Source organism: Drosophila santomea, chromosome X (genome assembly GCF_016746245.2).
Source record: "Drosophila santomea strain STO CAGO 1482 chromosome X, Prin_Dsan_1.1, whole genome shotgun sequence".
Lineage (NCBI taxonomy): Eukaryota > Metazoa > Arthropoda > Insecta > Diptera > Drosophilidae > Drosophila > Drosophila santomea.
The window spans coordinates 5,684,167-5,698,393 of NC_053021.2; the positions used below are offsets into that span (position 1 = coordinate 5,684,167).

The window sequence follows — 14,227 nt, forward strand, 5'->3', positions numbered from 1 at the left end:
ATTTTGAGAATATTAGTTGTACTTCCTATATACCAGATGCATTTCAGGATCGATGTTTAGTAGTATGCATAAATGACGAATGACTTGTCTCACTCGACCCCCGCCGTTACCCAAAGAAAGCAACAAAAATTTATTATATCATTGCAATTTATTTAGTGTCGTTTGAAATCGATTTCCGGGCAATCCCTGCCTTAGGCGCCGATGCGGATGACGCGGTTCCGGTTGGGGGTGCTCTGGCGGAAACGGCTGGCCAGGCGCATGTTGGTGCGTCGGTTGCGGCGCTGGCGGCGCTTCTGGTTCTGCTGCCTCCTGCGGCGCTGCTGCTGGCGACGCTTCTGCTGCTGGCGGCGCTTCTGCTGTTGCTGCTGGCGACGACGGCGCTGCTGCTGCTGGCGGCGGCGGTACTTCTGCTGCAGACGCTGGCGCTGACGGCGGGCGTTCACCTGGCGACGGCGGTTGGCCTGCGAGCGGGCCACCTGGTTGTGCTCCTCCTCGTCATCGTACTGATCCTCCAGCTGGAAGTGCTGCTGGTTGCCCAATTGCTGCTCCTCCTCGTCGTCCTCCTGATCATCGAGAGGCTCCAACTGGCGAGCGGTGGAGGAGGGCGAGCTGGTGGTGGGGGTGGTGGTAGAAGTCGTGGTGCCGGTCGAGGTGGTGGGTCCAGTTGGCGAGGTCGTGATCGTAGAGGTGGATGGCAGCGTGGTGGTAGTGGGAGCTGCTGTAGTAGAGGAGCTGGTGCCCTTGAGGCTGTTCAGCAGACTGGTCAGCTGAGAGGTGCTCAGGCGTCCTTGGGCGGCGGGCTCATCTCGCTGGCGACCGAAGATCTGGAAGTTTTGGGGCTTGGCTGTGGGTTAGGGGGTAATTTTGTACATTGTTGATCAGTTTTGAAAGTCCCCTATATTTGTAAGTTCACCCACCGCTGGCAAAGGCAACCAGGCACACCACGAGTAAAAGTCCCTTCATCAAATGCATCTTGAGTTATTTATCCTTTAGCTTGGCTGGAATATCTGAGTATCTCTTGGATGGCTGAGCTGTTGCTGACTGACTTCTTGGGTCGAGCCCCGGCATATTTATATGTAACCATGGCCCCTAGATAGCCCTGGTTTCCTAGAGGTTACAACAAATGGACCTGCTAAAGAGAGGAACGTATGCAAAACTCGAAAAAAGAGATGTGTTGGCCGAGCAAAGGAGACAGCGCTAGTTAGTTTGTTTTCAGGCCTACGAAGAAAGGGCCAAGAAAAAGCCAGCCTATTGGCGTTGTAAACGTTTTGCATAATGCCATAAATAATCGCGATCTGACCCGTAACCTCAGCCATTCGATCGATCGCCGCTAATCATTTGCATATAGCTCGCGAATCGACACCATTTGCATATTCATATTCGGTTCTGATTTTAGATACTCAGTCTTTAGACTGCGGCTCTTCCACCAAAGGGCGAAAGTGGAGGTGAGATGTCAATGAACCGCATAGGCAGTGACCCCCCGAGAATTCCGCGAAGAGAGACATTCGCACGTTTGGCAACGAAAGAGTCGCGGATATTACAAGGCTAAGCTTAGTTCTTATATAAATGGTACTTCAATGTAACATCTTTGGTATCATAAACGGAAATTTATCCATTTAGATTAAGGACCTGGCCCTGTACAAATGTCATGTACTTTCCTTAAATACTTATAATTTTAGTTATCTCATTTGATCAGAACCATTTCGACATTCTTTGAAGATTGCAGTGATCCAAGGTTTTCATAAAGTCTTTCCAAGTATCAAGACAGTTTTATAGGTATAGTTGCTCAGATCAACAGTTCGGTTCAGTTACAGTTCTTACTGCTGGATATATCAATGCTGCAATGATTGACCACGGTAATCTAACGACCCTTTTGCCATTTCTGTTCGAAATAATGAAAAAAAAAATGGATTTTGTTGCATACAAGTTCGTTTTATTTCGTGTGTTCTGGGATCGTTTGGGGATCTGATCTGATCCGGGCAGGGATCGGGATCGGGATCAACTCCTTAGTTGCGACGACCGCCACGACGACGACGGTTCAGGAGGCGGATGAGCCGGCGGCGCTGCTGCTGACGATGTCTGCGCTGGCGCTGCTGCTGCTGGCGGCGGCGACGGCTCATGTTGTTCTTCCTTTGACGCTGGCGCTGGGCCTTGGAGCGGTTCCTGTTGCGGCGCTGGCGCTGGGAGACGCGCCTACGGCTCTGTTGGCGCTGGCGGCGCAATCGCTGCTGGCTTCTCTTCTCGGCGGCCCTCTGGCGGCGAAGGAGGGCCCTGATCCGCTGGTTGTGCTCCCGCTGGAGGCGCTGGATGCGGCGACGGTTGCGCTGTTCCTGCTGGAACTGACGCCACTGTAGCTCCGAGGGGCGGACCAACGAACTGGACTCTGAGGACTGTTGGACGGCATTGCTGTTGCCTGCGGTGGACGGTGCGGCCACATAGTAGTTCTCCTCATCGTCATCATCGCCTTCGTCCTCGTCCTCTACGCTGTCGTCAGCGTCATCCTCTTCATCTTCGTAGGCCCTGGGCATCTCCTCATCCTCGTCAACATCTTCTTGAATGACGGGGAAGGCACGGCTGGTGGAGGAGGAGGAGGCGGAAGTGGGCGTGCTAGTGCTCGTCGAGGTGCCAGTGGATGTTGTTGGTGCGGTCGGCGAGGTCGTCTCCGTAGTGGTGGTGGGCACGGTGCTGGTAGTGGGGGCGGCCGTGGTCGTCGTGGTGGTGCCTTTTAGCGAGGACAGCTTGTTGGCAATCGACGAGGTGAAGCGGGCCTCCCCCTGAGCGTCCGAGGAGCGTCCACCCAGGCGGTACACATTGCGGCGTTCGGCTGAGATGAAATATTTGAAAATGGTATTAAACTTGTTCTATATATAATGGTGATGAAACAATGGTGATGACAATGGTCAACTGTATGTGCTGACAGCTTGTTTTGTGACCAATGAATAGCGAGATTTTTGAGGACTCACCCAAGGTGGCGGATGGGGCTAAGAGGGCGCAAAGGGCCACAGCCAGACTCAGTTGAAGCATGCAATGCATTCTGCAGATGGGTTTCTCCTTATCGGGATTACGGGTTACGGATTAGGGTTTCCTTGACTGGGGATCGAGGGTTCCTAACTCACTTGTTGTCTTTGAGTTTTCACTCACAACTGACTGACAACTGATGGACCGACCCGGGATTTTATACCCACTTGGAGCCCATACAGCTGATCGATTGCTGCCATCCGCCCCGCATCCCCATTTCCTTCCAGTGCCCACTTCTTGGCCAGCTCTATTAGCAAAAGTTCGCCCGGGGTCAAAGTGAACCGGGTCGCGGGTCAGAGGCGTACGAATTTTATGCTAATTTCCCATCTCTTTCGCCAAAACCATTCTTCTATCCATCGCCGAGCAGCCGATGATTGATTGACGTCAAGTCGAGATTGACCCCTGGAATCTGGCTTACACAGATGTTCTGTGATGTCAGTTCTTGGTTTGTTTCAGCTCAGTCGGTGCTCGGCATTTTCACCCTAGGGAATAGAGTACTTAACTAAAGTCTCAAAATTTGTTTCGAAAAAATCGCAATTTTATTAAAGCTCGGAATTATTCATTTATATGGGATTTACGATTTGTTGGTTAGTTCGGTTACAAAATCGTTGCTTCACAATTCGAAATAAATATCTGCTTATCTATTTTGTGTATGTTTGCATTCCAAAGACAATAAAAAAATGCGATATAAAATTATTTCCATATATGTATCCAGTACTTATATAAATCTAATTGTGTATTTATTTCCTAAAACTTTCATTTGATTTTTATATATCAATAGAGTCAATAGAGTCTATTGACTAAAAGGATCCAGTATACGACAAATAATTCATTTATATCTTCACTTTTTATTTCCGAATGGTTTCTTTGGGAATGTACCTATTTTGTTGGTCGAACGAATGCTAAAATTATTTATAACTAATTATGCTAAATAACTGTGCAAAGACCTGTGGGTCCTCCTTTTTTAGTTATATTTTAAAACCAATAAGTAGTTCATAATATTAATTTTATTTCAGATCAATAATCCTAATTATAATATCATATTCTAATCATATCAACATCAATTTATACTATCGCATTGGCATTAAGTAACTTATAGTTAAAGAATAAGCTTGTAGGAGGATCATCAAATTTACGAATACACCCAATGATAAATGCCACTTTTTCTACCAATTGGGCGGCAAGTGGCTTGATGTAAGAATGAATATTCCTTTCATTTTGGAACAAACCAATCTTAATCGTATATCGCTAGGGAATAGCAACAATATATGATAAATTAATAATATAGTGAATACTTACCTTTTGCATAGGGATTAAAAATCAAATCATAGTATACGGCAAAACTTTTAAATATTTAGCAACTTAAAGATGCAAAAAAAAAATCTTTCCATATAGGTTTATTTCACATCGTGCACCACCCATAAAAAAACCAAAAAAATATTTATAATTTTCATATCACATTTTATTTGTCGCATCGTTATCAAGTGTTTCAAAATTCTTGTCCTGATCGGTAGTGGATCTTAACTATAATACTATATAGAAACGGGGTTAGGACGACCTCTGTTTCGTGTCTTAACCCTGGAGGACGACCTGGCCGCGGCGCCTCTGGTTGCCACGCCTCCGGTTGCCGCCCTGGGGGCGGATGACGCGCACGTTGCGCCTGCGGTTGCCGCCCGCACGGCGACGCCTTTGGGCGGGGCGGCGGCGGCGTCGGACATTGTTGTTGCTGATGCCACGGCGGCGGATGTTCCTGCGTCCGTTGTTCTTGCGGCGTCGTACCACCACGCGGTTGGCGCGCTCTTCCTCGATTTCATCGGAGGAGGAGGCGGATCGCTCCATTAGAGCCACCACCGCGCCATCGGGAATGGCGTCTAGGGCGGCACGGGGCACCAGGAGAGCCGCCTTGCCGGTCTTCTCGTCCAGGACACTCTGACCCTCGATTTCGATAATGCCATCGGGCACCATTATGGCGCCAGCCTGGTCGCGGTTAACCAACATCTGCTTCTTGGGCAGCTCATCCTGGACCTGATCCTGCTCCTGATCCTGATCATCCTCCTGTTCATCGTCATCGTGGCTCTGCCTAAATGCCAGACCGCTGCGGGCAAACTTCAGGCCCAGCTGATGCTCCAGCTCGTCGTCATCCTCCAACTCGTCATCGTGCTGGTCGTCATCCTGCAGATCGTCCTCCTCCTCCTCGACAATTTCGAAGCCCTGGACGACGGCGCCGGCATTGGCGCGACCCTTGGGAATGGACAGGAAAAGGTAGGGGTGCTGCTGAGCCCTTTGACCGTGCACCTGATTCCGCCCCTGAACTTGCTGAAGGCGTGGCTCGGCCAAGGCCACGGCCACAAACAGGCACAAGCCCACCACCAAGATAGCTCCCAGCTTGGACATCTTGTTTTAGAGATTTCTCGACGTAATGTGCACAGAAAATAGAGATTTACTGCCGACCGGATCCTAATTGTAAGCAAGGCCCAAACAGAACTGTACGATCTGCGGCGGCGGCATTAGGTTTTTATGCGAAAAAGTTCTGGCGAAAAATCCAGAATCCATAATCTAGAACCCACAGAAACCGAGAAGAGAGAGCCCACTCAGGCCAGAAGAACATTGGGCATAATTGCGGTCGATGTCGGCATAATTTCAAGTGGCGAAATTTGTGGAAGAAATGTAGAAAATGGTGAAAAATAGAATTAGAAACGAAAGTCAGTGACCCGCCGGTGGGACAAAAGAAAGAGCGCTGAATAAATCAGCAGCCGCCGCCGAATCAAAAAGTCGAAGATCACCAAAGGCCCAAAAAAGCGCGCCGGTCATGCTAATGACAAAACAATCAGAGACACGCACAATCCCAAGATCGCCAGCCCAAGAAACCAAGACCACGAAACCCGAGAAGTCAAGGGCCGATCCGAACTCATGATGGACCTGCTCTCGGAGTCAGCGACGCATGCGAAGTGGTCGTATCCCATCCCCGGCCACCGGTCATATACCCAATGTACAATATGGATCTCGATGGGAGGGGGGCTGTATGTTGGTATAGGGGGTGTGTGTGTATATGTGTATAGCAGCTGCGCTGATTGATAGAGCCTCGTTTGGATAGAATTATGGCTTTGTCCCGTGATTAATATGCCAGCCATAAGAGGCTTCTTGTGCGGGGAAGTGGCCAATTCTGCAGGTGAAAGACTGAAGGTTGGCCAATATTTCACATGCGAGCCCTCTGTAATTTTACTGTTTTCTTTGGTCTTACAATGAATCTTTTAATATGGACACGGAATTTTTGATTTCGTAATTAAAGAACGTTCAAACTTTTAGACACATTGCAATATAACCATGTTACAAGGTGCTTTTTCACGCAAGGTTGAAAGTCGGAAAGTATGCTAATGTTTCTTACGGAAACACAATCTTCTGCCTGGCCTTTTAAAATGTCATTGGTTCTGCCAAATAGGGTTCATATATGTGAAAAACTTATTAATAAACATTTCATCTACATCAAGATACGGCCATTTCGCAATTAGCTTCTACAATTCAAGTGTTGGTTATATAACTCTGGTTAAATTACGATATAATATAGTTATCAGGCTAATCACTTGAGTGCAATTGCTTTGAACCAGTTTTTGGGCAGCAAATGGACAATGTCCCGACAGAGGCAGACGAACTCGTAGCCAACTACTGAAATGGTGGCACCCAGGGTTCCGATCTTGAGCCACATAATATTCCGGCTACTCCACTCCCGGCGGGCGAATCCCAAATTGAGGGAGAACCACTGGCTGCACGAGAGGAGCACGAAGCCACACAGGCCCATCAGTCGGTGGGGGACGTGCAGAGCAAGGTGGGTGAAGCACACCAGGACGAACCCACTGGCCAGGGTGCCACCGATAAGGAGAAGGCCCAAAAGGCCACACAATCCATGTTTGGAATTAAAGTGCGGCTCGTGTGTCTTGCTCTTGAGGATGCTCTTCAAGGAAATCCCCACCGATCCCAGCCAAAGTCCCACCATTCCCAGCACCATGTGTAGCAGGCTGAGCCGCTTCTCGGAGAGGACGTCTCCCAACCACCAGGAGTGGCACACCAGCATAGATTCACCCACGCACAGAAACAGTCCCAAAACGGCGTACAGGGCGTGTTGGCCGCTGCGGTTGTCATCCATTCCCGAGGTCTTTGTGACAACCACCACGGCTATCACAATCAGCAGGATGTGGGCCAAGAGCTCCAGGACGATCCTGTACAGGTTCTCCTCGAAAACGGTGACCAAAAGTGGCCAAGCAAACTCATAGAACACCAATTTTTCCGTGGTTACGTTCTCTCCTTGACTCATTTTTAGAATAGAGTTTTCAGATTTCAACTATGACAGTGATATTGCAGTCATGGCAATACTGACTAATTTAATCAAATAATTCCATGCTTGGAAAAAATATGTGTTAAAATGCAATACCTGTTTTAGCCTTTTTTATTTTTAATAGCTGGGATAAAACTGGAATATATTTTCCCAATTGTTATTCATTAATTTCTATTCATTTCATTTCTTGCTATCTTGTATCCAGTTTAAATTCATCGGCAAAAATGTAAAAAGATCAGATAATATTTTTGAGCAAATAAAATAGTCAATTGACTCCAGCAATTTAGGAACTGTGCCTTTAATATATTCCATATTATCTAATTCCATAAATATTCATGGCGCAAAAGAATTTCCAAATTTCAGCGTATTTTGTAATGCTTGCAAAGTTATTAAGTAAAGACTTTCAACTTTTGAAAGTTTTAAGAGTACAAAGTTTAAATAACTGTTTTTTAATCTTGATCTGGAACTTGTTTTCTATATTTGTGGGAACGTATAGTTTCATTTTGTTCTTTTAACTCTGATGAACTGTTAGGCGAAATTGGGTCATCAAAAAATTAGCATATATGTTTTTAAGAAAATTTCTAAACGGTCAAAATACATTTCAAAAATACGCTAATTTAAAATCGATTTCCCCCCAAAAAAGAAATCCACAAGCACTTGGGTCATTTTAAATTCAAGCTTATTTTATTCAAGACATTCAAGAAGTCACAGTGAAATCCGTTTGGCAACAGGCGGCGGAAACTGCGAAAAATTTCAAAAATAAAAGAAACGCGAACTTCATTTCCATAAGAATGTGCCGCAGGAGAAGTTCAACGGGGTCAGGCCTCAAAAATTCATATTCAAAGAAGACAACGGCACAAAGAAAGCTGCTGTCCAGTTTTGGTTTTTCAGTTTTTGGCTAACTCCGGCAGCTGGCTAATAAATTGGCCTAAGCCCGAATTATGGGCTGGGCCCAATCGAGTTGAAAGTTCAATGCCCGTTCTTTGGTTCTTCTCAGGCTTTAATTATATGGCCAAAATACGATTCGGCAGGTGCTGACCTTTGCCTGGGGGAATTTATGACCATATATCTGCACACACACGTCTGAATGGAAGAATATACGAATTCCAAACTCTTTCATCGGTCTTTTCAGCTTGGCGTCCAGTTTCTTTAGCCAGCTTCTCGGCCACTTGCCTGAGCGTTAACCCCGGCCTATTGTCGCTGGAAACAATTAACGATCGCCTGAATAATGCTGGAAATACTGGAATAATGTTGTCAACTGGCCAGCTGAAGTGCTCGCATGTTGGCCTAATAGTGTCCGCTATTTTCGCGGGATGATTATGCAAATTTCCGCCCTTTGGCTAAGGGGCCCAAAATCCAGCCAAAAGTGTTGGCAGCTTCTCATCTCATCTATCTGGGATGGATCGTTGCCTTCATCTTCGCTTGACTCGCTAAACGTTGCCCGGGGTCTTCAAGCTGGAAAATAATTTGCGTGTATATTTTGTTTACCTTAACCAAAAGTCGAGTGTGCTGGCAAGAGACTCATGTTTATAAATGTCATTATTTTATGCTTATATATGCTCACATCATTTCTTCGACCATACGTTTTAAATTAAACATTCAATTAAATACCCGATTATAAAGTTTTAACTAGGCCAGTTCTACTGTTGTGCAAACTATTAATCAGTTCACAACAAATTACGTTTTCAACCTGCCTAGTGTCAGATTAAACTATTCAATTATCACCGAGTTCTATCGTTTGTTATGCCATTAATTCTTTTTCCTTTTTTTTGCATGGTGATATCGGGCTTAAAGCTCCTAAAAAATCTTTAGTTGCGTCTAAGCCTTCTCAAGCTTATCATTATCCCTACTTGAGCCTCACGATGAGAATCTTTTCAGTTTTTACTGATATAGACAATTTTTACTTGCATCCTAGCATTAAGCTTAAAGCTTTAGATATTCTTCAAAATATATATTCCTAAGTGAACTCTTGGAGACTTCCTTAAATACTTTGAAAAGCTGATTGCTATAAAAACCCCACGCAGTGTTGTTTTCGATTGATTATTACGTTCAGGCAACTGTATCTACGCCAAATACCGTTAATCGGCCGACTAATTTGCATTTTAGGAATTAATCTGTCAGTGATTTATGCTTGAACCCAGCAGCGAATTTTTTTTATCGCTGCGGGAATATTAATTAAGGTAAGGCAAAAAAGAGGCGTTCAAAAATGTTAGATACATATTTAAATCGGTCAACCGCACGGGTCTCAATAAGAAGCCATCGCTTTCGGGGCTCTAGATCAGGTTTCTGGTCTTTCGAGGGTCAATGCTCTTACAGATTTGAACTTTCAACTGGCCGAAACGATAAAAAAAGTATGTTTAGGTTTGCTAATAGTTTTCTCTCTTTTAAGCCGGCGAAACTTTAACTTTTTGGTCAGGCATTAACACACGCAAAAAAAATGTAAAAAAAATTTATTTCTTTGTGGTTTTCACGGGCATTGAAAATCGTTTGGTTTTGTTTGTCATATTTTTTTTTGTTTTCTTCATTATTTCAATTCGAGCTCGTTTGGGTTCGATTTTTGGAGGTTTGTTCGTTTACAAAATTAGGCTGCCAGCTGTGGATTTTCCACTTTGGGTTCCTCCTTCTGGATCTCCTTCTTCTGGGTCTCTTCCTTCTGGGGCTCCTCCTTCAGGGGTTCCATCTTCTGTGGTTCTTCTGTTTGGGGCTCCTCCTTCTGGGGCTCCCCCTTCTGGGGTTCCTCCTTCTGGGGCTCCTCTGTCTGGGGCTTCTCCTTGTTGTTCTCCTCATTCTGGGGCTTCTGCTTGTTGTTTTCCTCCTTCTGGGGCTCCTCCGTCTTAATCTCCTCCAGCTGGACTTCCTTCTTGGGAAGCTCCTCCTTCTGCTCCTTCTCCTTGGGGAGCTCCTCCTTCTGCGATTCTCCCTTGGGGGCCACCGGCTTTTCGAGTATCTCCAAAGCCCTGCCGCTCTTCCTAAGCGCGAATCGCCTATTTTGGGTTAGCAGATCAAGGTAAGGATGGAAATCGCCGTAGGACACATAGCGGGCATCACCGAAAGCTGGCTGGACATGTCGGGAGACGCCCGGCTCATCATCATCGCCAACCAAGATGAACTCCTGCTGCTCGGATCCGCTAGCTGCCATTTGCGGGGTAGCAGCAGCTGGCTCCGTGGCCATCATCTCCTGTTCCTGCTGGATTTCGGTGACCTCCATGGGCTTCTCCAACGCCTCCACAGCCGGTGCCTTCTCCACAATCGTTCCTGGACGAATGCGAGTGGGCAGCAGTCCGGTGGTTCCCACTGCACCCGCCTTTACGGGCTTAGCGGCAATCAGGACGGGTTGGGCGGAGATGGGCTTAATGGAGGATCCGGAAGAGGGTGATCCGTTTCTGGAGGGCGGGATCTGGGGAGGCTGGAAGATGTCCATAAGGGAGGCGTCGGCCAAGAGGGGAACCGCCGATGCGGTCAGCTGTGGACGCTTCTTCTTCTGGCCGCCCGAGCTGGCACCACCCCTCACCGGGCTAATGGCGCTCTGCGGAATATTCAGAATGAGGGGCTGCGCTTGGATGCCCTCGGCCAGGGAGACGATCGATTGCTGGTCGGGCGGTGAGAGGCCCAGCTGGCTCCAGGGAATGGTGATGTACTGGGTGGGACGACCTTGACGCCTCACCGGCACCGTTAGTGGCGGCTGTGGGAATGCACCGTTGACGGGAACCCTCTGTTTCTTCGTCTGACCCTGGACATAGGCGTAGGGATAGGGAGAGTTAAGGCCCAGCAGCTCGGGGGCCACGTAAACGGTCTGGCCATTGCGGTTTACCAGTAGCGTCGTCTGCTGGGGCCGACGGGTCTTCGAGGAGCCCGAGGATGATGTGGATGGACCTCTGCGCAAGGTGTTGGCCAGTTCTCCGGGCGTTTGACCCCGGGTGAACTGCCTAATCTGACTGATGATGCTCTGCTGACCGCGCTGGATGAAGTTGGGCTGGTTCTGGCTGCGCCTAGTCGACGAGGAGCTGGAACCGAAGATCGGCTCGGGCTGGAAGTCCTGCTCCTGGCTGTCGTCCTCCTGCACCTGCTCTTCATCCTCCTCATCATCGTTCTCGTTCTCGTCATCCTCCAACTCCTCCTCATCCTGCGACTCCTCAACCACCGGCTGAACTGGCTTCTTCTGCACCTTGGGCTTCTTGTTTTGGGTCACCGATTGGCGGCGCTTCTGGCTGACCACCTGCTCTTCCTGCTGGAACTTCCTGCGCTGATTTTGGGCCTGCACCTGGGTCTGTTTGCGCTTGGGCTTCTGCTGAGGACGCAGCTCCAAGGAGTCGTCATCCTCAAATTGCTCCAGGCTTTGCTCGTCCTCATCGTCGTCGAACTCCTCATCGAATCGGTTGCCCTGGAAGTAATCGTCCTCATAATAGTCATCCTCAAAGGAGTCCAGTCGGTTGTTGAAGCGGTTAGGACGCTGGCGACGCCTGTTGTTGTTCAAGCTCCCGCCGTTGAGGTTTCCATTGCCATTGCCGTTAAGGTTTCCATTGCCATTTCGGTTTCCATTGCGGTTGCCATTCCTCTGGGGACGCTGCTGCACTCGCACCACGATGTCTGGCCGCTGGGTGGTCGTGGAGGTCGTTGTGCTAGTGCTCGTGGTGGACTCCCTCACCGGGGTTTCCACCAAACCGGGCAGCTGCTGTCCGGCAGCCGCCAGGCGATCGTTGAACCAACCGGAAACGGAACCAGCCAGCGTCGAGAAGGAGGAGCCAAGCTGCTGAGCGGGATTCATGCCGAATAGCCAGGTTCCCGGGGACGCCGGGGCACTGGAATCGGGTTTGGCTGGTGCCTGTTTGCCCTGAATCTCCTCTAGGGAGGCCTGGCGTGGCTTGAAGGCGATCAGCGGGTGGATGATGAAGTCGGCCACCGTGTGGGGTTGTAGGGCCACCGGAGCGGACTTCTCCTGAGCCTCCACCACCATTGGGGCTACCTGGACAATGGGCGGCTTCTCCGTTGGCGTTTTGGGAGCCATTGGCGCATCAGCTGCGTCACCCGCACACAAATCACAGAAACAAAAAATGCACATATAAAAACAAAACACACGGCACATGAAAAAAAAGAAGAGAAACACAGGCAGAGATTAATGGAAATTCTAGGGGTTAGGTGGAGACTTTGGATCCGTGGTCCTACCAATCAGCGCCATGTCGGCGATGGGCGACTCCGTTGACTGCTCCACCTCCGGAGCCTCGGTCACGGCGGAAACGGAAGCCATCTGGCCAAAGGCCATCAGCAGGCACATGCCCACCACCACGAACTTGGTCATGGTTTTTTTTTTTTGGTGATTTTCTTCGGGTTTCTACTTTCACGCACGCACTGGGATTCTTGACTTGTATCGCTCTGGTTCTTAAATCAAGCTCCCGATTTCTGGGGGTCCACAGACAGAGGTTTCGTTTGCCGAACTGTTGGGGGAGCAACGCGACCCGAGCTTTTTATGTGCCGTCTACAAACGGTTTTGGCCAAAAGCCCATGTTCTGCCAAAAAGAGCAACCGATCCGAAGAGAGAGAGAGAGAGAGAGCGAGGGAGCCATTCGGAATGGCAAAGCTCTCTCTCTTTTTTTGGCATCGCCACTGGAGGCTGTAAATCAGTTTGCGGTTTGTTGACCGTTGGCCAAAAGAGATCGGGTCGCGGGTCGCAGGTTGCGATGCGAAACGGTTCGAAATACTTTCTGAAAACTTATTCTGGTCTGGGGCCAAAACTATTATGGTTTAAACGACCGCGCCTAGATGAAGCTTGGTTTGACTTACTTGTTCATAAATAACACACTCTTCAAAATATGACGCACGAAAAGGTTATCAGCAATTTTAAATAACTATTTTAAAAGAAAATATAGTTATATTTTTTCAGACCTGCATAGCTGAATAATAAGTTAATAGTTGCTTACGCAGGAAAGGTAGGATTTCTCCATATAGATTAGAATACATAAAACCATTTCCTTGTGCAGAAGCTTGATTAGCTTAATTGATAAATCGGATTTCCTGTATGCGTCCATTTTGTTCATGTGTATAGATTAGTAATGATTATTGGAAGATATTAATTGATTGCATTCAAATAAATTCCCAGAATTCACTAGTAATTTCCGCTCAGCGATTTCTTTTCACCGAATGTGGATCAGTGTGCTAATTTTGGGAGTCTTTCTTAGCCTCAGTCCAAAAATAGAACTTTCCCTAACCATAGTAACTTTCCAAATATGTTGACCCCGCAAATGATTGGGTGAGATGATTTGACCTCGCCGCCGTGGCGGCAACTTTCTTCGCCATACACCTAGAAAGCACACTTTGCTAATGAGTATTTACGATCTTTTTATGCATTTCCATTAGCATCAAATAACCTGGCTGGGATCTCTTTTGCTCGCCCAGCCCTTCAAGCTTATGAATACATTGCGTTCCATTTCGCATAATTTGGTTATTAAAACATTTGTTTATGTCGCCCATAATGGGCGGCAAATATGTTTTCCTTTTCCACAGGCCGTCCTCGTCATTAGAAAGAATTGCCAACGGTAGCTGTGGAAAATTTAAATAATTGCCGCGGCAATAACATAAATTAGATAAACCATCGGAGAGGCTGGCAAAAAACATGGAGCTCGAAAAAATACAGCACATAAATTAATCATACCACCCGTGGTCAGTTGGCCCGAATTCGGAATGAAGGTAGGGCTGAGGAAATCGATTGGTCTCTGATTCCAGCTGTTGTTGGGGGCATTAAATTAATATTTAGTATCGGGAATAACTCGATATACCCGCTCTTTTGAAATTCTTGTTCTTCAAAAACATGATGTAAGTGTGGGTAACATTTGCAGATACATTTTTTGTAATTTTTGATGATGATATTTGAATATTGGCCGAAAA

At 47.5% G+C, this 14,227-nt stretch overlaps 5 protein-coding genes across 5 annotated transcripts; all 5 read right to left on the minus strand.

The window, feature by feature from the left end:
• Nucleotides 1-191: 191 nt before the first annotated feature.
• On the minus strand, nucleotides 192-972 carry LOC120456548 (matrix metalloproteinase-2). Its single transcript, XM_039643428.1, has 2 exons — nucleotides 918-972; nucleotides 192-844 (listed from the first exon to the last, which is right to left on the minus strand). Exons 1-2 carry the CDS (start codon nucleotides 970-972, stop codon nucleotides 192-194), a joined length of 708 nt encoding a protein of 235 aa, XP_039499362.1.
• Nucleotides 973-2,006: 1,034 nt separating this feature from the next.
• On the minus strand, nucleotides 2,007-3,033 carry LOC120456540 (vicilin-like seed storage protein At2g18540). Its single transcript, XM_039643419.1, has 2 exons — nucleotides 2,964-3,033; nucleotides 2,007-2,824 (listed from the first exon to the last, which is right to left on the minus strand). Exons 1-2 carry the CDS (start codon nucleotides 3,031-3,033, stop codon nucleotides 2,007-2,009), a joined length of 888 nt encoding a protein of 295 aa, XP_039499353.1.
• A 1,557-nt stretch (nucleotides 3,034-4,590) lies between these two features.
• On the minus strand, nucleotides 4,591-5,412 carry LOC120456542. Its single transcript, XM_039643421.1, has one exon. The coding sequence runs from the start codon at nucleotides 5,410-5,412 to the stop codon at nucleotides 4,591-4,593; it is 822 nt and encodes a 273-aa protein (XP_039499355.1).
• Nucleotides 5,413-6,285: 873 nt separating this feature from the next.
• Nucleotides 6,286-7,368, minus strand: LOC120456546. Its single transcript, XM_039643425.1, has one exon. The coding sequence runs from the start codon at nucleotides 7,325-7,327 to the stop codon at nucleotides 6,596-6,598; it is 732 nt and encodes a 243-aa protein (XP_039499359.1). The 5' UTR covers nucleotides 7,328-7,368; the 3' UTR covers nucleotides 6,286-6,595.
• Nucleotides 7,369-9,929: 2,561 nt separating this feature from the next.
• LOC120455625 (mediator of RNA polymerase II transcription subunit 15) lies at nucleotides 9,930-12,764 on the minus strand. The gene is made up of 2 exons (XM_039642008.1): nucleotides 12,512-12,764; nucleotides 9,930-12,364 (listed from the first exon to the last, which is right to left on the minus strand). Exons 1-2 carry the CDS (start codon nucleotides 12,642-12,644, stop codon nucleotides 9,930-9,932), a joined length of 2,568 nt encoding a protein of 855 aa, XP_039497942.1. The 5' UTR covers nucleotides 12,645-12,764.
• Nucleotides 12,765-14,227: the final 1,463 nt, after the last annotated feature.

Excerpts from the sequence above, each read along its gene's own strand:
- LOC120456548 (XM_039643428.1), bottom strand. The coding sequence starts at position 972 with ATGCATTTGATGAAGGGACTTTTACTCGTGGTGTGCCTGGTTGCCTTT. Across the intron at positions 845-917 it reads CCTGGTTGCCTTTGCCAGCG|CCAAGCCCCAAAACTTCCAG; the intron begins GTGGGTGAACTT and ends CCTAACCCACAG.
- LOC120456540 (XM_039643419.1), bottom strand. The coding sequence starts at position 3,033 with ATGCATTGCATGCTTCAACTGAGTCTGGCTGTGGCCCTTTGCGCCCTC. Across the intron at positions 2,825-2,963 it reads AGCCCCATCCGCCACCTTGG|CCGAACGCCGCAATGTGTAC; the intron begins GTGAGTCCTCAA and ends ATTTCATCTCAG.
- LOC120456542 (XM_039643421.1), bottom strand. The coding sequence starts at position 5,412 with ATGTCCAAGCTGGGAGCTATCTTGGTGGTGGGCTTGTGCCTGTTTGTG.
- LOC120456546 (XM_039643425.1), bottom strand. The coding sequence starts at position 7,327 with ATGAGTCAAGGAGAGAACGTAACCACGGAAAAATTGGTGTTCTATGAG.
- LOC120455625 (XM_039642008.1), bottom strand. The coding sequence starts at position 12,644 with ATGACCAAGTTCGTGGTGGTGGGCATGTGCCTGCTGATGGCCTTTGGC. Across the intron at positions 12,365-12,511 it reads CGCCGACATGGCGCTGATTG|CTGATGCGCCAATGGCTCCC; the intron begins GTAGGACCACGG and ends CGGGTGACGCAG.